This window comes from Catharus ustulatus, chromosome 4 (assembly GCF_009819885.2).
Source record: "Catharus ustulatus isolate bCatUst1 chromosome 4, bCatUst1.pri.v2, whole genome shotgun sequence".
Taxonomy (NCBI): Eukaryota; Metazoa; Chordata; class Aves; order Passeriformes; family Turdidae; genus Catharus; species Catharus ustulatus.
In genome coordinates, this window is record NC_046224.1 from 28,279,274 (window position 1) to 28,304,227 (window position 24,954).

At 40.5% G+C, this 24,954-nt stretch overlaps 1 protein-coding gene across 1 annotated transcript in view; it reads right to left on the bottom strand.

Moving 5' to 3' along the window:
- STAB2 (stabilin 2) overlaps positions 1–24,954 on the bottom strand; it is a 72,962-nt gene that overhangs the window by 44,912 nt on the left and 3,096 nt on the right. Inside the window, 18 exon segments of the mRNA XM_033058385.1 lie at positions 560–638; positions 1,398–1,460; positions 4,513–4,662; positions 5,609–5,689; positions 6,384–6,437; positions 7,077–7,196; positions 7,288–7,350; positions 8,149–8,292; positions 9,535–9,684; positions 10,339–10,421; positions 11,516–11,649; positions 15,616–15,749; positions 16,479–16,675; positions 18,131–18,256; positions 18,432–18,527; positions 20,197–20,266; positions 21,069–21,154; positions 24,712–24,827. Of these exon segments, the coding sequence (XP_032914276.1) occupies positions 560–638; positions 1,398–1,460; positions 4,513–4,662; positions 5,609–5,689; positions 6,384–6,437; positions 7,077–7,196; positions 7,288–7,350; positions 8,149–8,292; positions 9,535–9,684; positions 10,339–10,421; positions 11,516–11,649; positions 15,616–15,749; positions 16,479–16,675; positions 18,131–18,256; positions 18,432–18,527; positions 20,197–20,266; positions 21,069–21,154; positions 24,712–24,827 (1,946 nt within the window).

Consider the following 24,954-nt stretch of genomic DNA (forward strand, 5'->3'; position numbering starts at 1 on the left):
CAGTTTTTAGACTTATCTGCCTGTCACTATGTGGTGCTCATGAAGTTCAGAGGCCTGATTTGGAGCCCCAGGATCCAGAAGGGTGTAAGTACTTCTCAGGGGCTAATGACTTCTGCAAGAACTAGGCTTCCCAAGCAGAAGCAGTAGTTGGGGTGTGGTTCTCCTGAGAGTTTCCCACTCATTGTTATCCAATATCATGGGAAGTCCTGGGAGAGGAGTGGCTGGGACCAGAAGAGAATGAGTTGTCCTGTACTTCACGGGTGAAGCTGTATGGGAAAATGAATACAGCTGGGCTTCGAGCCTTATGTGAAAACTCCTGCATGGACAGTATGAGTGTGCTGCTGTCAATAACATATGACAGCTAACCTGGATTTTCCCTGATATTTAGCTTTGAGATGTATACTAGCTCCTCTCAGCCTGGTGTTGAAGTGCATGGAAACTACATGGACGTGTCCAAACATTTCTCAACTCCAAAAGGAATGTCCACCATGTATAAGACAATATTTTGGAAAACTTTTACATACATGTCATTATAAGGAGCTGTAATTCTATAGCTTTGCTGTTGTATTGCAGGCTCAAGTGCAGCCAATTTTTTGAAAGGTTGGGCATTCAATAATGAACCTCTATTTTGAGAAAGGCTGGAATATGCACAAAAAGGAAGCATTAGTATTTCTAAGCCATGTAGGGTTCTGTGGTACAGTCTCAATATCACAAAATAATTTACCTGGAGGACAGTAAGCACCTTGCTGATACTGCATTTTAAAATTTTATTAAATTATTTATTTTTCACGATATGAACTTTCTTTTCTTCGTTTCTGACTACTGATTTACAGGACTGCTATCAGTGAATTTTTATAAAATGGGGAATAACATTCCTGTGGTAGCTAGACTTGAATTTTGTGTATGGAGAAATATGCGGCAAAATTTGCATCTCTTAGATACAAAGCAGATGGGAGATCTTCAATCCTTCCTGAACCTGCGTCTGCAGACTGTTACTTCAAGGAGGATGCTTAATCAAAAGGAAACTTTTAACAAATGTGAGGTCTATTTTAAACATATTCAGTTTATTAACTCTCAAAGCATTGTCATAGTGATTCTCATTCCTCACATCTTTTCTCTGCTGAAATAGGACTTGCTTCACCTGAGAAGCAAGTAAGAACTTCTATGAAGTATACAGGGAATTTTGCAACAGCAAACAAAATAATGCTGAAATTATCAGGTGATTCAGTCATTGCCAAAAAGAGATGAAAGTACCATCTATATTTGCATTTTTATGCAGTCTCCTGTATTCATATGTGGTTCTTTTGCTCCCTATATTGGCAGAGCAATAACCAATACAGGCATGCCTTCTCCCTGTGCCTTTTCTACAGCTGGTGAGTCTGGGAAAAGTCACTTAGGATGAGCTGTGCATCCTGGGGACAGGGAGCCAGTGGATGCTGTAAACAACCTGCAAACACACCCTAGATGGAAACAATAGGGATAGGGATCTGAAAAGGCATTATACCAACTGCTGAGACGCATGCTTATGGATGGTATATCCTATAAATTTTAACTACCTCTGTTTTATGACTTATAAGTGTTACAGTGTGAATCTGGAACCAAAGGGCAGCACCAGGGCTATATCTTCTGGCTTGAATTTTTGAAAAATGGTTGTTCATTTCCACCTTCTCCTTTCTTCCTTAATTTTTCCTTCCCTCACTCCCTTCTTTTAATGAACATGAAGCTTCCTCAACAGAAGAAAACAAGGACATGAACACACTGGTGTCCTCAATTAAGTATGATGAGTTAACTAATATTGTCTAGTGAGCTCTACACATTTAACTTTTATGATAATATTTTATTTCTTCCTGTAAAACCAGATTAGTTGAGTCTGGAGTGCAGGCATTGTGAACAGAAATTTCTCTTGTGTGTAGGTGGAAAAGAGAAAAATATTCTTTGCTTCCACATTGCAGATCCTGTAGTCCATTATGATTCAGTGGTACATAGATTTTTTTTTTTGTCTTCGCCCTTTGGTTGCATTTCCTGAATAGCTAATTTATCACCATGTGGTGGTGACAGAGGCTGGCAATTACATTACTGAGGAAATAGAAACTCTGTTGGCAGTTTTAAAGTGAATTCTCTACAAGCTGTACATGCAATAACTTCAGAGAGGTCGAGCCTTTCAGAGTATGGATATGGAGTTTGTCAAAGCTATTGTCCTTGTGACTGTCAGTGCCTTGTTTTTCAATCAAGTTATCATAAATCCTAGAACCAGCTTCCAAGGTGCTATGTGACTCTGTTTTGTAGACCTTGAACGGGAGACCATAAACTTAAATTATGGCACTTCTCCCACAGATTTATCACTGGAGCTATGGGGAAAGGATCAGGTACTGGTTTGGATTTAGTAATCCTTTATGTTGTACAGGACTAAAAGGAACCAGACTTAAAGAACCAGACTTACAAATTGCATTTTTGCAGCAAATAGCTGAGGTACCAATACCACTACTATATTTTAAAGTCTGTGGGTCAGATATATATTTTTTGGCAATTACATTTAGACATTATAAAAGGTCTTTTACAAGCTGCATAGTCATGTCTGAAGCTGACACAGGGTCTTGCCTTGGTGTTTCTGAGAATTCCTGTAAATGTCTTTGCCCCTTTAGTACGTGAAAATCTGGCTGATTATTATGGGCAATGTTTCCCTGTGTTGGTGTTGCTCTCCTTGCTGCTCAGTGCCACTTGGTGTCACCTACTCAGTCCCTTTGTCCCTCTGGAATGGTCCCAGCCATGTGTACTCTCCCTCCTTTTCCTGAGGGTGAGTGTGGTCTCTCTCTTCTGTTGTGCCCCAGTGGAGGACAGAGAAAAGCATCCACACCTCCAGGCAATCAGATCTGCCTGTTTTCAGTAGCAGATTGATACACTGCCTTTACACTGAAGTCACTGGAGCACAGAGATATATTCCCATCGAATCTGCCGCAGGGGTGATGATCTCTGGGGGAAGGTAGAGCAGGGGTCAGCTGCTCCTTTAGTGCTCCAAGCACCACTTGTCAGAGATCATCAAAATTGGCTGTGGTCCACCCATCAGGCAGGCACTGCGGACCTGCTGTCCCTTCTGTGCTCTTTGTGACATTAAGAATGAGCCCTGCTGTCCTTCACTTAGGCTCAGGTGCAACTTTCAGCGTTTGGGTATGGTTACATGGATAAGTATGCTCTAGCCCAAAGGTTTCATCTTTAGGGATGCACAGTTCTCAGAAGTGCGTAGATCTACCAGTTCCTACAAGTTTTGTGTCTTTTAATTCCTTAAATACAAGTAGTATTAGTCCTGTTTTCTGAATATGATGGAAATGCTTGGTGCAGAGTAAAAACTGCAAAAGCCATTGTGTTTTCTTTGGCCAGCAATGCTCTGCTTAAATCTTGGAATACATAACTATATTTTTAACTATGCATGAAGTTTTCAAGGTTGACAGAAATGCCCATCTTAAATTTGGGGAATAATTTTTGTTACTGACAGTGTTTGTTTTGTCTTTAAATAAATTTTTGTCTGTTGCTTTAGGATCAACTGTTGGACATAATTTTTAGGTAGATTTTTGGTAAGGAATTCAGATTACTGCAGTGTTCTGGGTATGGATTGCTTTTTGCCTCAGAGATTGCTTCTTGGAGCTCTGCCTGGCTTATGATTATATTGCACATACAGCACCTTGTAGTTACTGCCAGAGAAAACACTGGCAGGCAGTGTTTTCTTCATTACATTTTGATGCTGTCCAGCTCTGCTGGGAACCTCTTTGCAGGCTGTGGTTCTGGACTGTTGTAAGCTAAGACATTAAATGTTTTCCTTTTGTACCGGAACTGTTACTGGCCCAGATGTGGCTTGAACATGGTCCAGGGGCAGCTCACTGGAGCTGTGCTTACTCCAAGTGAAAAGTTTGGTCTGACATTCAGCCCTCTTACCAGAAACAGCATCTGAATGTTACCAAGGAAAGGTCTGTACTGTGTTACCTAAGTGAGCAAGGTTTGACAAAATCCACCCTTTTATATTGGAACAGTTTGTTTGTGGAGCAAAGCAGAGCTAGGGGAAATTGTGGCTGCTGAAAATAACATATTTCTAATATATAAATATAAAATTATGTTAAAATATTAACTTTCTGTTTCCTTTCCATGCATATTTAGTAGAAATGAAAATATTGATCTGGAGTAGTTTCTCTGAGAAACTGGGAGTGGTTTTCCCTGAGAACATGACAGTTGTAAATTCCTTTGTACTTGTATGCACAGATGGGATTCAGGAACTGGAGGAAAGAGGTGGACTGGAGAGACAAAAGGTATTTCAAAGGGTTAATGCAACAAGTAGATTTTTACAATGGTGTAGGATATGTTCATATGAGTTCTCTTTTTGCAGTGCTGCTAGGCTGGTGTCCATTGATGTATTTCCAAAAATAACTCTTTCAAATGGTTGATATCAGAGAAAGTTAGTAAGGAGGAAGCTGGAATGCCTTGTATGGAAGAGTTGGAGATACAAATTCATTGTGATTCTCTTACCTTTGTGACCTGACTTGTCTCGTCACACCACTGTGGTAGGATTGGAACAATTGTGGGTGGGATGAGAACGCCCTCAAGAGTATAAATGCGACCATTTTTTGCAACAATATCTGTTTCTTCAATTTTTTCTCCACTCACCAAAACTTGTCCCTATGAAACAATAAATTTTTATTAATAATAAAGTGTTTTAGCTCCTCAGTTTCTGATGATTTAATTTAAAATGCTTAAAATTACTTTCTATTTATACTTTTAAATTTGCTGCCTAATTTTTGCTTGTTTATGCAAGAAGCACATGTATATTGTGTATTTACTTGAATATTGGTCTTCAACAGAGGTATCTAAAGCTTTTCTATGAATCTGCCCTGTCAGCCTGTGGAACTGGTGAATAACAGACTGGCCAAAATGAAAAAACTACTGATGAGTTCAGGCACAGCTTTCAGTGGGTTTAAGCATGCCTTGGTGTTCTCTCTGACAAAGGTAGGGGGAAGTGAGAGAATCCGGGATCTATCCAAATTCACAGGAGAGAGGAAAGAAAAATATTCTTTAGGCATTTACTCCTGCAGCTGCTCTGTCCTTACAAGGAGTTTTATAGGTGCATCTCTACTCCAGAAGAGAAGGAATCTAACCGAACAGATCAGTTTGGTTTAGCACAAGTACTGGCAAATTAACACTTTAAAAATTATGTTCACTAGGTACATCAGGATCAGAGACTATCAAATTAAAGAGAGAGAAAGAATTTTTTTGTGTGCACTGATAAGTGTTTAAAATTACTAAAATATGTAATAGAATGATTTAAAATACTTTACATAGATTTTTTTTTTTTAAATAAGGCAGAACATGAATGAGGATCATTCCTGAACTGCATAATCATAAGGACAAAATCCCTGTAGACAGTCCTTGCATACCAATCATTTGCTCTGCATCCTTGATATTATAAAGGCTAACAGTAGGTGGGAATGAGAAGTTGAAAATTCCTTCCTCATTATAGCAAGAAATTCCTCTGGTAATGCCTCCCCTTATCCCTTTTTTTATTCCCCCTGCATGCAAAGTTGCCTCAAGCAGAGTGAGCTGCTCACAGGTGAGGCCTGTGACTTACAGTGCTGGTCCTGTTGAAGTGAATGAACTGGTTTGCCATGGTCCTGATGTGCTCTATTGAGACCAGGCTGGCAACCTCTAGCTGAAATGAATATAAATTGGGTGAGAGAAGTGTAATATCATTACTCTTTTCAAATCCAGACAGATTTCACAAGAAAGACTTTCTTCGGGGTGAGAAAATTACCGATGTGGTCAGCCTTGCATTGACTAACCAGCTTGTGTAACAAAGCTAATGTCATTAAACCATGACTGAGCTTGCTGGTTCCTGCATGTGACAACCTGATTGCTCAAAAGAATATTAATTTTTCTTCTGATTGTAACAATCACTCTTATTAAAGTTAATACTCGTCTCAAAAAATAGTCCTGTTTGCATCCCATAGACCATTGTGGTGATGCTGGTACCATGAAGGAAGGTGTACACATGGTTCTCATGTTCCCTCTGATCCCACTCTGTATGCTGGGAGTGACCACATCAGATGATATAAACGGAGCCTTTCATTAAGGCTACAGTTACTTCTTTCTTTCCTTTCTTCCCCATGTCAGAGATTGAGGTGGGGATGAACTTCCTGCCAGGAAAAACAGGGGGCTTGCTCAGAGGATGAAAAAACCAACTCTTTCTGAAAAACAGAAGACTGGCTTTAGCAGAATAGGCTCAGAGATAGCTTGATTTCAATGGCAGTAAGTCCTTTTCCTGCTACCGTGCCTGCAGTGCTGACAACACCCCCGACAGTGGCTCCTGCTCTTGTGCTCTGGGCTGGCAGAGCAGCTGGGCTCACCTCAGTGTTGGAGACAATGTGATATCGGACCAGCTCCAGCAGCTTCCAGGAACCCTGCCAGTGCAGAAAAGAGGCTATTTTAGCCCAAAATGAGCCTCGGAAACCCAGTCTGGCTTGATGGCTGGACATAGGGGTGAGAACAGCATCACTGGCTGATGCACCAGAAACCTCTGGGGCAGCGGTGGTGCTCAGCTCATGGCAGGCACCCTGGCATTCCATGCCCTCACCCCTACACCACGTTTTATTGTGATATGGGCCTTCCATGACATGCATGTGTGCTGGGACAGGCAGGAGGTATCCAGGGGACAGGACACCAATATCCACCTCCTGGGACCCCATCAGCAGTGACTCCCATCCAGTGGGGCCCCTGTGGCAGCTGCTTCCTTTGACTGTTCCCACCAAGGGTGCTGCATTTCAGGAGAGGTTTTGGGGCTGTGCTATGTGGCTGTCCAGGCTGTGATGACTGGGCAAAAACAGGGGTTTGGTGGCCTGGTGTGGAGGAACATCATCCCTGCATGTGAGGGGAGACCTCAGATCCTCATCCTCTCTAAGTGATGTCTTGATCTTTAATTGTTAGAGATGGCTTTGAACCTTGATCCTAGGAGCTAATTTAGATAAACACTGCACAATGCAGGTGTGTATCTCCTATCTATCTACTGTCTGAGAAAGATTTGCCTCAAAAAAAGACTGTACCTCTTCAGAAAGCAGGTAATCCAGAACCTCAGCTTTCATGTTGCTCAGAGCCTTGTTACTTGGAACAAAAATTGTGTAAGGCTGCTTGTCCTGCTGTAAATCCATTGCTAGGCCAGTTTTCTATTTTGGTTTAAAAATAATAGAGGAATGACATATTAATGTTGAAGAACATCTGAAAGTAGCTTTATATACTTGTTTTCTGGATCCTTACCTCTATCAAAGATGTAAATTGGCTGTACTTTCCATTAGCTTGAAGTACTGACATTATGGTTTTCTGAAATAGGATAAAAGTAAGATTTGTTTTAGTTAGGAACATGAAATAAACACCAGTTCTTATGAGACATTTCTTGACTTACTGTGTGGGTTCCAGCTGTTACAGATTGAATACATTTCATTTGAAGGGCTGATGATGTTTGGAATTGACTTGAGATGACAGCACTTTTTTCCTGTTGCTATGCTGGCTTATAGTTAGATTTTGTCATTGTCCTGAAATACTGGGTGGTCACAGGAAATATAGCTGTGTGTGTACTGGGAAAGGGTTTTATCTCTTCATCCCCATGAAAAAAAGGTAGAAGAGTAAAATATTTGAAAAATGCAACATAAGGAAGAGAACTTTTTAAGCAAGTATGATAAACTGGGCACAAAAACCCCCAAAGCATTTAAAATCACCCTTTTTTGTTTTTTGTTTTTTTTTTTTAATATTAGCCTTTTGGGGGAGGAATTGAAACTTTGAATAAAATCTTGCCTGGTATCTGTACAGATGTCCCTCCTTTTAGTATGTAATTCCGGCATTCAGTGAAATTCACTGATCATGACTGCCAATTATCCAAGGAGCCACTCAGATGCAGTGAGAACATCCAAATCCTCCATGGTCCAGCCTGGCACAAGGGTGAAAGTCTGCTTTCTGTGGAAACTGCCATTACCTTTCACTTTGAATATTGCTTCTGAGCTGATGTGCAATGGTTCAATAGAGTTTGTTTAGTTTCTGTCAGTCATCCTCCTTCACATTCACTTAATGTGAAATTATTTTAAGAGAAAATTTGACATTGCATGGATATAATTTATGGCTCACCTCTTTGCTGCTCTCAAATGTTGGCTCCACATTATCCATGGCTTTGTCAATAATATGCAAAATTCCATTGGAAGCAATAATATCTCCCTGCAAAATTTTTCCTTTCCCCATTCCTCCTTGGATTTGAATCCTTAACTGGTTATCCTGAAAGAAGCGAGCAGTGGATAGTGAATTCTTTATTATGAAATGACAGCAAAGTGATATATAGGTTGAATGTACTCTAAGACCCTTTCCTGTTGCCAGCACCTGAGCAATTTAAATCTGGGGAGACTAAAGATTGCTTCCAATGCTTACCAAGGCAATGGAAAAAATTCCTTTGGATCAGGACCGTGATCCTTCAGGATCTTTCAGGACAGCAGAACTTAGAAGAGAAACAGAGACAGGTCCTGAGGGGAATTCAGTGAACCCGAAAGTGCTCTAATATTCTGCTAGTTATAAAAATCTGCCAGGAAATGATTTAAAATATTGTTGTACGGCAAAGGTCAGCTCCTATAATCTTACGGGACTCCAACCCATTTCCTTATATTCTATGTATGTTTAAAACAACAAAATGTTGCTGATTCTGCACTGTACTGAAGCCTTCAGGAAACAAACAGGGCTCAGACAGCAAGGATCTTTTCCTGGTACAAATGGAGTGTGTACTCACTGAGCATACAAAATAGATACCTCTGCTCAGATGCCACTGATCTACTGCAAAACATGATTTCAGCCTCCACAAGGGCCCAATCCATCAAGGCACACATAACGGACAAGAACAATAATTCCAGATTACAAAATCTAGTGTATCATCCATAGAGAATGAGTTTTTTAAATGGTGGAATCAGACTGTCCCGATGTTTACTGACATTGGATAATCTGGGCTAATGGTGAACTTTGCTATGTATTTTTCATGGCTAATTGTCATGTGCTCTCTCTGCTGGAGACTTCCATTTGCTGCATCATTCCAAGGCTGCTGATGCTCAGTGGGAGGTGGGACCTGCAGCTCAGCCAATGCTTGCTCCATGTGAGCAGCATTTACAGATTTCCAGCATAAACTCTGGGCTTCTCTCTTCCCCTGCACCTCTTAATTCGCCTGGGCTCTCTTAATGCCCCTCCCCTGCCCCCCAGCTCTGTGGATCATACCTGCAGATTTAAGATAACTTCATTTAGCAAACATTTTAGATCAGTCTGTGTTAGTCTGCCAGGTCACTCAGTGCTGATATGTGACTAAAGGTAACTTTTTTTTTTCTTTCTGGTTTTAGTGGGAACTTTGGGCCACAGCTGTGTTTTTTCATAATCCAATAGTTATCTTCACCCTGATGTCTCCCTGCAGAAAGAGTTTTCCTACTCCTTGTGGAGGGAACAGAGAGCGTTATTCTTGCTGTGGGAGGCTGAAAGGCCACTTACCTTTTCTCCCTTTGATATCTCTCCTGCCTTGCCTGTCAAAGTATATATTGCATTAGCATTATTCAAGCTACTGGTGTTCAGTTGACCTGCTATAATATGGAGTTTAACAAAGTACTGGGCTTTCTGTTTATTTTTCACAAGATCCTTTATCTGGAAAAGCAGAGAAACAGAGACTTATTTTAATACAGGCTTCATAAAAAAAAAAAAAATTCATGATAAATGCTTTTTTGTTCTCTTCAGTTGTTACATTCTGAAATTACACATTTTACCCTGAAGCAAGGTGATGGAGTCTGAAAAAAGTGGAGACCACTCTTGGTTTCGGTTCAGCTCGCATTGTACCTTGATGTCCCAGTAGGTGCCTCCAGAACTATCCTGGTGTCAGTGGAAGATGCTACTTACATGTCAGTCTCTCTCTTCTTTTTTTTTTTTTTTTTTTTTTTTTTTTTAGCTAAGGCCACTATTTTTCCCGCCCCTTACATAAAAGGTGACCTGGAGGTCTCACTGCTGACAATTCAGATCTTATTTCAACCCCTGTCTCAACTGAGTGAAAAGACTTTGAGCGTAGTCATGTAAGACAATCCAAAACTTACTTGAGATGTGACAGTTTCATGCTAACTGACCAAATTATTTTGTTTTTCTTTAAAGTGGGAAAAATGCAGTCTGTGACCCCTAGACTTAAATCTGAAGAGAAGTCTACTGGAGCAAATTATCTGTATATGCTGAATCAAAACACTTAAACCACAGACAAGATTTCTACAGAAGCCAAATTCCCCTGATGTGAAACCTTTTTTCTTGTTTACTTACATTTGTACCTTTGAGTCCCTTGTTTGTTGGTACAAGCACAGTAAATGGTCCCAGAGTGCTCAGCTGCCATTCATAGGTATTTTCTTATGAGAAGAGGGAATAAAAAAAATTTAAATTCCTATTGAAGAGCTCATTTGACAAAGGGACTGTGCAAAGCTGTGAGGGGAGAATAAGCAATGAAACTATCTGATTATCAAATAATAATTTAAGATTCTAAAGTCCAAGTCATTAAAAGATGAGAGACACATGGAATGTGAAATCCAGGTGCTGGTGCATATTTGACAGAAAATGAGGCAAAACATTCAGGATGCTTCTGGCAGCCTGGATTCTGTGGCATGCAGACCGGAGCAAGGACCCAAACCCAGCAGTTCTTTTGGAGATGTGTCCTTACAGGAAGACAGCCTTTTGCTTTAAATCAATGCAGTCTCTGTGGGGCAAGAAGTACGCTGCTGATAACCTGCTGGTACTGCAAATATCAGCAAACACATGACTGGTAACCAAAACCAATGCACTGAAAATTAATTAGAATTCAATTGCTACCCAGAGGCTATTTCTGTATCCAAGACAGCAGCATGAGAGACCTCTGCAGCTGAAGGCATGAAATATTTCTGACATTTATCTTTTTCTCTAGAGTTATAAAATCAGAACTGAAAAAATAATTACAGTTGTTGCAGGTGTATTCGAAGGGATTTTTTTCCCCCACATTTACAAGTTTAAGTCCAAAATCCAACTCAATTCTAGCAGTGTTTTTCCATAGCTCAAATTTTTGGCCATAGAGAAGATGATGAAGGCTGTTAGGTTGTTCAGTTCATGAGATAACTGGGAATGCCAGTGTTTTTGATGGAGTGTTGTGTGTCATTCTAGACCAAATCTCATTTGTCCAAAACAGTGGGATCATCCTACTTGTTACACTGTGGGGCAAAACCCAATGGTGATATCAAATGATGTGTGAGGGGTTGTGGAAACACGTTTAGCACTTCTGTCTGGAAGTTCTTGCAGGCTGCACTCATGGTGTGAGGAGCAGAGCAGCTGTGGAGGGTCTGAGGGACCGCAGTGAGTGGCATGTGTGCTGTGTCCTGCTGGGCTGGCACTTCCCTGTACCAGGGGGTGTGGGGGGAAGACAGTGCAGGACCAGCCCCTGGGAAGAAGCTGGCTCTGCTTGTGTGTGGTTACTCACCCATGAGCACGAGGCTGGATGTCAGCTTGCCCTGCCACTGTCCTCCCACTTCCGCATTCAGCTCTTGGAGGCGCTCCATGATGTTCCCATAGCACACAAACCCATTCCCCACGGAGCCCCCCTGGCACGTGCACCTGGGGAAGGATTGGGATTTTAGCTGTGGCTCTCAATAAACTGGCACCAGGTGTTCCCTACTGCTGCTCTGAAGGCATTTTCAGGGAGCACCTGTGCATTGTAGTTAATTCTTTGCTTCTGCCTGCTCTGAAGTGTGTCAGTGTGTGGGGCAGCCTGATGGCTGCTTGCCTGATGTGGTGGACTCCTGTTAGCTGGGCCAGGAGTTAGCAGTGCCTGTTTTGTAGGACCTCTGAATAAAGGCTATGTGCAGCTTATGGTCCCAAAATGTGGTTGCTGGAGCCCAGAAATCCACAGAACCTGCCTGTCTGTGGGTGAGAAGGCACAGCACAAATGTAAGGGGTGCTATTCTTGCAGCAGGGAGGCTGTTTTGTGAAGACCTCACTAATGACATGGGATTTGGCAGGATTAATGGAAGTTAATGGAGGTGCTGGCAGCTCATCACTCCTTGGAATAGCTGCATGAATTTTGTAGAAAAAGCAGACTGGTGTCAGTCCTTTCAACAAAGCAAAGTGGTGGTTTGTTACCCTGCCCTTTAAGTAATGCTACCATTTTGGGCAATTTGTACTTTTATCTTTTTTTCTGCTGCAGCACAAAATCTCGTGCTGTTTTAGATGTATATGTTGCTGCTGTCTCTGTTCTGGAAATAGCATCTCATATGTAACACTCTGTCTGTCTCCTGGGGACTCCAGCCTGTGAGAGGTGGCGGTGATGTGTGCCTGACCCAGTACTCTGCATGTCTAAAGCAGACTGTGGTCATGGTGCCCATGAGATGGACAGACAGACAGACACTGGATTTAATAGTACCTTTCCCAACTAAGTCTGCAGCATCTTTAATATTCATATAAGCTCTATCCACAATGATTCATCTCTCTGGACATTTTTTCCTGATGGCATCAATAGAGAAGGAAGATTATCTCATGTCAAAAAAAAAACGCCCTTTCTATAATTAATCATTTGCCTGTGCTGACTGTTAAAAACACACCTGGCACTAGCACCCCCCAGTGATATCAGGCTGATGCCAGACCCTCTCCTTTTCCGCACGTAAGGTCTCTGCTGTAGCTGTTCCTCTGGTGAGAGCAATACTATTTGAAAGTCTCCACAAGTCCCTGCTATCTGGGGAGCTGCATGTAGGCTCAGAGGAGTGTTGAGATTTAGGCCAAGAGTCTACAGCTTTGACTCATCCTGGGTAAAAATGGCAGTCTAAAAGCATCCTACATTTTTAGGATGCTATTCTGAGGGTGAATCTGCTTCTTTTTAAGGGGATCTCTTGAGCAGAGAGAGCATGGCTGTGGAGCCTGGATGAAGGGTTTACAGCTGGGGGTGAGGAACAGCTGCTCCTTGGGAGCTGATATGTTTTTTCTGGTGAGGCAAATATTGCTGAATTGCTGTAGCTAGCTCCCTTCCACTTCTAAACATAACAAACAACTGAGGCTTCAAAGGAGCTGAGAAATAGCATAGTAGAAAAAAGGAACTACCCTGGAAGTATGGTACAAATCAGATCCAGGTTTCAAAATAAAGCTCCCCTCTTTTTTTCCCCTGCCATATTAATAAAGAAGCAGTTGGTTAAAAATAATAACTTTTTTGGATATCATTTCTGGGGGCACAGTGAACTGCAGAAATGCCTGCATAGTTTGAAACTTCTCTTCTGAGAACAATATTGCTCATAACTGAATGGGCATCCAAGTTACATAGTTTGGATTTTTGTGCCAAGGAAAGCATTGAGCAATTACAGATTAGCACCTATTGCATGGGATTGAACCCTTCAACCTGTGTGTTTCCTCAGTCCTTCTCATGAAGGAACTGACTTTCTGTGGCTGGGCATGGGGAAGACCAGGAGGATTGGAAAATATGGGAACTGTCACCACTTCAGCTTCAGGGAAGAAAAACTCTATCTCTCTGGAAGAGGGAAGCTCAGCTTTCTGTTTCCATTTTACCAAAACTCTCTAAAACAGAATTTTGGTTTATGAAGCTACTAAATTTCTACATTGAAGACCTAGAGGAAAAATGAGTGGTATTAAGAGAGGAAAAAAGAGTTTAACTAGTGGTAAGGCAGCTCTCCTTGGAAACCAGAGAAGTTATGATCTAATATGCAGTATAATTCTGCACTGGTTGGAGCTTCATAGCTTCTGGGCAAGGCTGAACATGATTACTGTGCTGAAACAACACCATAGACAGCGTCAGCACTCACTCACTCAGGAAAGGTCTACCTGGGAGCATAGGACACAGGAAATTGGGATTTTTGAGGATACTGCTGTGCTATATTCACAAATCAAATGTTTGGGTTTTTTACATCTTTGCCTGTATGAGAGATTTATTCCTGTACAAATAATTTGGTACTGGAGAAAGTAGAACTGTCTATATGGGGAGAGCTAATAGCACAACTGTATCCTTAAAAGAATCAAACCAAAACAAAATTAGAAAGGAAGCAATGCAGTTTTGTGGCCTCTGTTATAGCTTTGTTTTTAGAAAACAAACAAACATAAAATAACCAACCAAAAAATCCCTCCCAAATGCTTTAAAAATCTGAGAAGCAGCCAAAAATACAGTCTGTCACTTACCAGTATCTATTTATTGTGCCCACATTTAGAAATCAAAGCTTTTCTCTAAGGTTCCTCTTTCATAAATGGATTTTCCTTAGCTCAAGTTTTATTTCAATCCCACTCCATTCTTCTGTACTTTGTTGCTATTAAGTATCCTTAAATGAATGATGTGCAGAGAATTTTTATTGCTCTTTTCCATCCCCCATAATTTTTAATTTTCCCATTCTAAAACTCTCAAAACTTTCTTAGCTTTCAAAAATTGTTCTACAACAGTGAAACAGTGACTAATTAGGAAAAAAAGCTCCTGATTTGGAATTTTATTTCCAAATTTCAACTGATGTTGTGCAGTATGGTAGTACTCTATACTAAGTGTTGTGTGAGTCTATAGTAAGCAGTCTGAGTAGCATGCTATGCTGTAGAAGAGAACGAGGGGATATTCTAGATAAATTTGTTTGAAAAACACAGTAGTTTACACAGAAGTGATGCTGATAGTACCCACAAGGGAAAGCTGCAAATTCTGCAATAAGATTATTATCCTGAGTGAATACTTTCTGTCTACAGATCTATGTGATAATTAGTTCCTAACTTACAAGAAATAGCCTGTATTGTCCTTCATGTTCAAACTCTTAGCCCCCCAAACCTGTTACTTCAGGCACAGCTTTTGAACCCAGCACCTGTCATCACTGGGCTATAGAAACACATAAACCAACTTCTGTGGTTTAAGAGAGCTTTGTAAAGTTTAGGGGCATTTGTGCCCTTTCCCTAATATCCATGTAGCATATTTCTGTACAGGAAAAGTCAAGTCTGCCAGAGGTTTTACAGTTTCCCACCTGCTTGACTCGAGGTTTTAAGGGATCTGCTGGGGTTGGTGTTGCTTTCACAGCCTGGGGGGCAAATTCCCTGGCTGTATCTGTATTAGTATCCTCAGAAGAGACAGAGCTCCAGTGCTATCCCATAATTAAAGCTGATTAATTTTCACCATGCTGCTTGGTGTGGTTTTGGCCCAAACCAAGTAACATTTTCCCCGGCAGTGCCCGGGCACAGTTGAAGGGATAGCATGTGCCAGGGACTGCTGCCAAGAGGCATTACTCTGTTTTGGAAGAGACTTTAGCTGTGAGACAGACAATGCTGCTTGCCCTGAGGAAGAGAAAAGAGGTTTTGGTCCCTTTTATTTATTCGTGTAGGAATGGCCTCTGAGTGCTTTAAAAATAAAACTTCATAGGTATTAGCAAATGGCCTGATGAAATCTAACACTATGTTAGTTGACTGACCCTAACCCCATTAAATCTTGTGATTTGTTCTTGCTAAAGAAGCCATTAAAGATAACTTCAGGAGGTGTCCATCCACAGGATTTGTTTTAGCAGCCCATTTACTCAAAAAAGAGGGACAAACTGTGGGTAAACTTTCATAAGCAAAAAGACTCACGCAATCTGTCCCGGTGCAACTGTTAAGCACTTGGCTTTTTTGTGGCAGGTGTTGTTTGTTTCACAGTGGTCCATCATGCTGCAGCCTTTCCCAGGTACAAAGTTGGTGTAATGCTCCTTGCATTCACAGTGGGACTAAATCAGAACGATGTGAGAGGGGAGAGAAAATTAGCTGTGCATTTCAGAATAATCTCTGGAACTAGGGCTTGAACACAGGGTCTTAGTTAATCACCTGGTGAGCTCAGACACAAATATAAAGCTTATATTTGTACACACCAGCCTGTCTTTTAGCCGTGTGAACTTCACTGAGACATGACCATGAACTGCAAAACAACCCTGAATGATGGAATTCCTTTTTGGCTCTTCAGAGTGTCCAAGCAAACCAGGCCTTTTGAGGTCTTGCTTTTTTGGTGGTGTGAGTTTTATGCACAGAAATTGGAGCCAGTTCCCAACATCATGAATAATATGCAATCTTTTTAAAGTGCTGTTCATTGTTTTCAAAGACTCAGATTGCTTCTTTCTTTAATAAACTAAATTTAAACATGTAGATGTGGTACCAGAATAAGGACCCTGCTGGTCCTATTAGTCCCCTGTGGTCAGAGAGACAAAATTTAACTGGGAGAAGATTTATTTCAATGCCTCCATTTTATGGAGGCAAATCAGAGCCAGAAAAAGTCCCAGAAAAAACAACACTATTGCCACTCTTATTTTCAGAGGGGAGCTAAAAAGGACTCCCTCCTGGTCAACAGCAGGACTTATGGTAAAGTTAGGAGTAGTCTTTGATTTCTTTGAGAGCTGTTTCCATACTCTCATGGCTTCTTTTTGGAGAGAAAGCATTATTTCTGCTTGAGCAGTTACACTGACCTTTCCTGGACCGTCATAGATGCAGATGCTGGACTGTGCAGGGCAGCTCCCATGTGCTGCCTGGCAGGGGTCTATGGGCAGGCAGACTTGGCCATCCCCTGTGTAACCTTCTCCACAGGTGCACTTGTGCTGGTTTGGCCCCAGGTACACACAGTCAGCGTTAGGATCACAGACCTTTCTGGAGCACGGGTTGATAGCTTGTGAAAAAAGAAGTGAAGTAAATGAATCAGTTGTTGTCCACAACTCTAAATCTGAGGACAAGGATTTACCAGAGCACCTCCATGTCAAACAAACCCTGGGCAGACTAAACTTTTCATAACAGCCAAGTCTGAAGTATTGTGGCCACATGGAGATGGAAGGGAGGAATGTGTTTATGCTAACGTAGCAACCAGCTGTTTGCTTTTGAGCAGAAATGATCTCTTAACTTGGCAAATTGAGTTATAAACAGATTAAAGCATGTAACGTGCTCATTAAAATATCACAACTATTTCCTTGTTCTCTGGTGGATTTTAACTAGAGAAGGTCAGGTGGGAGGTGTGAGGTCTGTGCAAGCTTCAAGCACATGTTAGATCAGTTGGAAAATATTTCTCAATACAATAGGCCTTTGCTGTTTTCTTTCCGGTAGTTAAACAATATAATGTCATTGGTTCAACTGTATGGAAAACTTTCCAGGAAAGTGCTTTAGTCTTCCACATTCTTTACTTTCAGGATGGCACTAGAAACTCACTGGTTATTTCCATAAAACATTTTTCAGGCAATAGCATTGCTTGCTCTTTTTCAAAATCAAGCAGTGCTTGGAGAGCCTCTTCTCACACCTTCGTGTCCAGATTAGGTTATGGTTAAGCACACATTGTATCTAGAAGATTGCATGCCCTGGACACACCTAAAAAGTGATGCTTCTCACTGTTTTCTCCTCTTTTCTTTCCTTTTATTCCTCTCAACTGGGACTGATCTGAGCCAACTTCTTCTGCATTGTGCATCAAGCATCAGATTAAACAATATTCTTTGTTTCAATTGGTCTAGAAAGAAGAACTGGTACCATAAGATATAAAATGAGTAGGGAAAATAAAATATGGACTCTTAAACATTTAATTTGGGCCTTCAATGGCAAGTTGAGGAGTCTGTAAAGACATATCTAAGGTAGAGTTTACCTCTAGCTGAGATGCTATGAGCTTTGTTGCATGAAAAAGAGGAAAGCTAAAATGAACTTTACTTGCCTGTAGAGTTTATGCTTGCTGGTGGAACTGAGCTGCCACATCATGCATGGATGGTCAATAAATATAATGCCCTTGGTTGCTGTTGCTGATTTTTATGGAAGTAAGCTGTGAGGCTGAACTGTACCAATCAGAGGGATATGACAGCAGTGGATTTGTAAGCACTGATGACCCAGTATCCACATTATGTATTTCAAGGGAGTTGACTAGCTTTAGTCTGATTGCATGGACTGTAACTTGTTAGCAATTGGAAGGATGGGCTTCTGAAGCCCATTTTAGGATTTCGTTCCATCCTGAAGGAATCTAGTTTGTGCTTTGGGATATGAACACAAGAAAAATTAGATGGTGAGATGTGGCTCAGAAGCACATTCTATACCTGAACTATAACACTAATGGTGATGTATTCAAAGAGCTGGGGCAGACACGGAAATTACTCACGTTCACATCGTGTACCATCCCCGTGGAAGTTGGGCAGACACGTGCATTGCAGCTGTCTTCTATCCTCACCTGAGGCAGCGCACCTGGAGTTTGCAGGGCAGCGCAGCGCCTCACACTCGGCTATGGCTGAGGGACAGAGGGGACAGGTTAAGCTGTGCCTGCATGCTGAGAGGCTTTGAGGATCTTTGAGGATTGTCTATCTTTGGCTGCTTTTGCATGACTAACCTGCGACCAATTCAATCTTACCAATTCCACCTGTACCATGGCTGTTGCCTACATCTCATAGGGCAATTCTACTTACGCTGATCGCAGCGCAGCCCTTTGTATCCAGACAAGCAGCTGCATCTTCCATCCCCTGTAATTCCGCTGTTGCACACTCCGTGAACGCAGTCACAAACTATAGGGAGAAATGGATTTGCCTTACTGAATACAAATGGTGTTCAGAAAGGCATTGTTAGTGGTTACTCACAGCAAGGAGTGTCCTAGCCAGCAGATTTGGCCCAACCAAGCTCTGACCTGAGTGCCTGAATTTATAGGCTTCACTGCTGTTAAGAGCCTGGGGTCTGAAAATCTTCAGAACACACAAACACCAAGCTGACTTGTTGCTATAGAACTTGTAAAATTTGACAATCTGAAGCCAAAATTGGACATAATGTGTAACATAGACCTCTTTAATAACAGTGCAGCTATTGTTTGTTTTTGCTTCAATTCTGTATCTCTCAAGCACCTCAGGAAGAGACAAGTTTTGTGACTTTTTTTACTCCTCCCTAAACACAATTTATTTAGTTAAAATCATAATTAATAATGGTAGAGGGGTCAGGCTTCTTTCTTCCTATAGTCTCTCATTTCTGGTTATATTTTGACGATATGCACACAACTTGGTGCATTCACAGTCCAGGCAACTGTGAGACCCTTCTATAAGTAATTTTTGAGGCCTTAAGTATAGTGCAAAAGCTTTATAGTTATAACTGTTTGAATTATGGCAATGATGCTTTTTAAGAAGGCCATTTAAAATTACACTTGGAAAAGTCTAGAAGCTGACTTAATGTGTAAGCTGCAGTGATATAGCATATCTTCATAAAAACATAGCCTGTGTTCATGTAAATCACCTGCAGTAATGAATTGATAACTTCCTACCTATATTAATAGTCATAAGGTGTGTCTAAGGTATTGCTGAAAAACAGTTAGCCACAAATGAGCATTGTTTGTAATATATTTATTTTGGAACACTTTGAGGAGCTCAAATATCTGAAAACTGAAATGTAAAATATTGCTCAAGTTAATATGCAATCGAATCCTCCAGTAACTTCTTGGGAAATAATTACATTTATGATATTAAATTCATTCAAGTACCCTATTCTCATGAAAATGCTGGCTCAGTTGCATTTCTATGTATCAACACTGGCATCCAGTGGACAACTGGTGGAACAAGTGCTTTTGAGCCAGTGGTGTAGGATTAGTGTAGAAAGTCCAACACAGATTATTTAAATTGACACCATTTGTGACTCCTTAAAAGTAACATTATGGAGATCTTGAGAGAAGAAAATGAGTTTTACTTTAAGATAAGCAACTATTACCACTTAAGAATAAGACTGTTTTAATTTTTTTTTTCATGCAGTTTTTCTGTTTTTTTCAGTGTAATTTTTAGCAAGGTTCAGGAAGGTAGAATAGTAGAGATGATTAAGAAGCAGGCAAAAGCGGAAAATGTTATGTGCATATATACACTTGTGATACATAAACATTTTAAAAAGTGTACACAGCCTTAATTGCTCCTTCAGACTTCTGCTTCTGGTAGATGTATGGCTAATCAGTGAATTCATCAATCACTCAAGCCTCAAAACTAACCACACTCTTTCCCTCACTTTTTGACAGAATTATATATCTTCCTGGCACAGGATAGAGTGAAGGACTCCCTTTCCTTTCCCCATTGTGTTCTCTGAGGTCAACAACAGCTCTTACTGGGAACTCTTTGGGTTCTCTACCCATTTTACTGTGATTTCTTAAAGTCTGAATAGAGTTTTGACTCCCTTCTTTTCCCTAACCAAACAAAGAAAATTGCAACTTACCTGATGTGCAGTCAGGACCAAATAAATTATCTTCAGCACATTTTTCACAGGCTGTACCACCAAACCCTTTCTGTGAATTATACAATGGAAATCAAAACTTAAGTTTCTCATCTAGCTCTATACAGATAGATATATGCTTAGCAGGCTGAAAACATCATCTTTCACTGCCAGAAGAAAATAACATGAAAGTTTCAATCACCAGTTACCACAATCTAGAAGACAATCTTGCCCCCACATCTTTTTTTAAAAAAATAATCTGTATTTCTTCAAATCAGATATTCTGAATACCAAGGTAACAATAAAGTACAGTAATTAAGCCTAATATCCAAATCAGGCTTACAGTTGTTGAGTTGTATTTTCTGGATACTTCTACCTCTGTCTCTTTTTCACGTGTCCCCAGAAGAGGACTTTTGATGTAAAGATGAACCAATAAAGCGGGAAGTAGAAAAGATTGAATTTGAATTGTTTCCTAAAAATCTATTTTCCTGAGGTCAAGCACTACACGTTGCACTCTCAGCAAACAAACAATGTATGGAGAGTGTAGCCCCATGTAAAAGTACTTTCGATTTAGGGCAAAAAGTCCCAAGTAATAGCACAATGAAAAGAAACATGGAGGAACTCAAAACACCTCTCTCAGGAAGGTAAGATGAAAGAACTTTTTTATAATTCCACCTGAACCTGCTCAAGTCTGGAGAAATAATATTGTGAAGATTAATGCAATCTAGGCCAAAAAATGAACTCCAAGCTGATAATTGCTGCTGTTTGTGGAAAACTTTCCTGTAATAAATTTATACAGTAGAATATACATTACTCCTTAGGACAGCTTACATGCTGCTGTTGTATTTTATTTTCATTTAAAAGAAAGGATGTACCTGACAAGTGCATGTTCCATTCCCAGTTATGCCCTGTGAGCAGCGTCCTCTCCTGTTGCATGGTGATACAGCTCCTCCTGGACATGCTGGAAATGACAATGGTTAAGCCATCAGTCACCTCGCTCTGACCCTTGTGCTCCCCTTGGATGGATTGATAATTTGCTCTCAGGATTTTATTTGATGCTAAGTTATAGTTTAATAAGCCTTTCTTTTCCCCACCAAAAATTGCATTTGCATTGCGTGGGGTATTTTTCTTTTTCCCTGCTACCTTCATAAGACTGTGATAATTGATTCAAACTATCTTGGAAATGAAATACCTAGATATCTTGCAACCAATCCTGTCCAAGGGGCTGTAGTCACTAATCAAATTTGTGTGCCAAAGGTGTGTTATGCTCTTCAGTGCCTCTGGTGCTAAAACCATGGTTATGGGTAGTGGTAGAGAAGGTAAGACAGTCAGAAACTCCAGCCATCAGGATGAGATTAGAAAAAATTACCATATTTATAATAAAATAGTCAATTTTTTGTCTGAAAGGTTTCAAGATTCAAATCCTTACTGAAAGATTGCCTACAGGAAATGTATATTGCAGTGGTTTTTAGTCAGATCATTGTCAGATTTTCTCTCCTGTAGGGATTATTATTTTATTTATTATATCTCCTATAGGGATTATTATTTTTTACAGTTGTCCTGCTCCTCCTTGGAAATAATGTATTAACTCTGTTCCATAAGCCTTTCTTTCCTGTAATTAGGATTCCCATTAGGTACCATAATTTTGATACAGGTGGTATCTAAATGCATCAAACTCCTACTGGCCTCACAGATACTCTGCTGTACCTTACTAGTAATATTTATTGCTTATAAAGAGTCTCAGAGTTTGTTCTGTGTGTGTGGAGATGGGCAGCACCAGATTTATGCTCCCTCTGTCTAAGTTAATACTGGTTTAGAGTATTTAGCTAATGTGGAAGTTTTAGTAAAAATGAATTTGATTTGGAGTGGTGAGCAAATAAGAGGATGTGCATATGTGTACACTCAATTCCACTGAAAGCTTTGGCTTTATACCAGTCTGTTAATATTTCTTAATTTATTCCTTAATGTAGTCTGAGGTTTATTGCATCTGTGTAAGCTTCTTTTGAAAAAAACAATACATTTAAAGATGAACATTTTAGTGCTGTTTATCTCATACACACTGAAATAATAAGATGTTTTAAGAATTTAGGTTATTTAACTACAAATGAGGGAAAGTAATAAATGCATATCCTTTAATCTTTAAAGTGGCTTTCAGTGAATCTTGTTTTCTGGCTACCATATGACAGCTAAATCTTAAGGACTCATGGAAACTAATATTTGCACAGAATGGAAAAAATATATTTTTACTGATGCTTTAATTGAATGTGCAATCATAGAGAAAACTCCGAGTTTCAATAACAATTCCTAGGAAGAGTTATTTTTAAATTGTTGACAAAGCAGGTATTTTTTTTTGCTGTTGGCATTCATTGCACTCCTTGTCTTCACTACATCTTGTCTCTTGTTTTGATACCAGTGCCAAGGGACAGCTTTATCAGAAGTTGGGTAAACTACCATGCTGTTGTACAAGTTTGACCAGGCAGATAAAGTGCCTCATGCGACCAGCAGGGCCACAGGAGGCAGTGCTGGGACACTGGAGCAGTGCTGGCACAGTCACTTGCTGCCACCCCAGGGAGAAGAGAGACATTTACTTTTATTGAGGATGCTTTTTGAAAAGCAGTGAGATGCTCTTGCTTATCTCTTAACAGCTGTCAGTGTGTGAAGGCTGAGTCTTTGAATCTAGGTCAAAAGAAACTAAATCTATCAGCATATTTTCCCTTAAATTCAGCATGTTCCAAGTGTTATCAAATAGACCCTCTTAAAGTGCTTCTCTTTGCCTGACTCCATGTGAGGCTGAAGCAGTGAGTAGAACTGGAAAATAAGTATTTTTTGTATAATTTGATGGCATTAAATTTAGTGTCTTTCCTCTTGGCCTTTATTTTTTCTTCTCACATTTCCCACCCGTTATTCTTCTTATAGTTCTTTCTACCCTGTTGGTCGTGTCATACACCTTTCAGTTGGTACCCAGGCTTTTCTTTGGAGCCATGGACATATTTGCCCTGTGTTCCTGTGCTGGGGTATGGAGCAGCTCCTGCTCCTCCTGAACTCCACCAGCTGTAGTACCTGTGGTTGGATGATGCTGGCAGTGTGGAAAGGCTGTGCTCTTTCCCCCTGGACCTTTCCTGAACCTGTACTTTTCTCTTTTGACTTGATGACTTTTTACAAAGTGATTGGTGTGCTTTGTTGGGAGGGAACGGGACAAAAGATCTTTCATTCATTCTGTGTGTTTCAGCATGTGCTATCATTTAAGGAAGTCAGAGTGCTATTTAGGACCTAATTTTGTCCTTGGCATCAGATGCTAAATGTGAAGTAAACCCCTAGTCAGGGATTTTTGCCCAGCCTCAGGAAGGACCATCTTTCCTCCAAATATTTCAACTTGTGCCATATCCTATTACAGAGTTGGTGATAACCTAGAGATAAGTATTTTCTTTTCCTCCAAATGAAAGCAGAAACAATGCTGAGACTTTGATTTTGGGGTCAGGAAGTTTGTCCAAAGGAAGGGAGGGATTTCTTGCCTTTGCAGCCTCCTTCACAGTGGTGCAGGCAGGGCTCTGGTGCTGGGGCAGAGGACTCTGCCCCTCTCCAGAAATTCTACTGTCCCTTATGGGCTGCCCAGAGTCCCCTGACTATGGGGTGGTGAGGCAGATTTGGTGGTGGGCTGGCAAACCACCCCACAAGTCACTCTCTTCAGAAGATGTGATCACACACTGTGCACTCTGCCTATTTTTTAACTCTTGAAGTTTCTGTGAGCTGCAGTTGGATAACTGGTATTTAAATAATAGCTTGGGCTGAAATTATAATTTTTAAAAATCTATTTTGTGGACAAAGGACTTCTCAGACATTGAAACAGACCTTGAGGCCGTTAACTAAAGGAAGAAACACTCTGGCTGGGCAGGGAAACTTCCTCTGTGGGTCTGGATGCCCATCTTGGTAGCCTGAGATTTGATGCATGTGTGGAGATGCTGAAAAGCTTTTCCTGAGGAAGGGGCAGCAGGAGGGGAGGCACTCCTGATTCCCTTGTTTCAGTAATGGCCTTCAGCATTCACAGGCAGTTCAAGAAGCTGTTTCAACTTGAGCTGAAAGAAAGATCCTCCCTGCATCACAAAGTCAAAAATTAGGGAGATTTGGAAATATTTCACTTGCAGATAAGGGTGGTTTTGACCTATAATGAAACATTTAAATTTTTGGTTTGAAAATTGTAGTTTTCAAAATGCATTTCGAGGGTCCTCCTGAATGAAATAATTTTGCAGGCATTTACTCTAATGATTTGTTTTAAAAATCTCAAAATCTAGGAGATTTTCTGAGACTCTATACATTTTTCTATGAATTTTTCTTTTTAAATGAAAATTTGAACATCTGTTTTTCTTCAAATCCCCAAAATTTTACTTGAAAACTGCTATTTATTTCTACTTTTATAACAAGTTCTGAGGAGCAATAATTTCTGAAAAGAAGAAAATGTGCTGCTTTATTTCTGTTCAAATTCTATATGAAAATAAACCCCCAAATCCCTAAACAACTTACCCATGCAGTCTGGACCCCAGTGGCCCTGGCAGCACTCAGGTTGTTCAAATTCCTTCACACAACGATGCCGACAGCCCGGAAAAGAAAGTGTGTGGGTTTTAATTTCCAGATAATACCTGTGGCAAAGAAGTTAGAGCTGCTTTAAAATACTTACAAGCCTCCTGTGGGGAAAAATGAAATTCTTAAGTTCTTCTCCTTTCAGTGTCAGACAAGGGTGCTTTAAGCTTGATTGCATTGATCTAC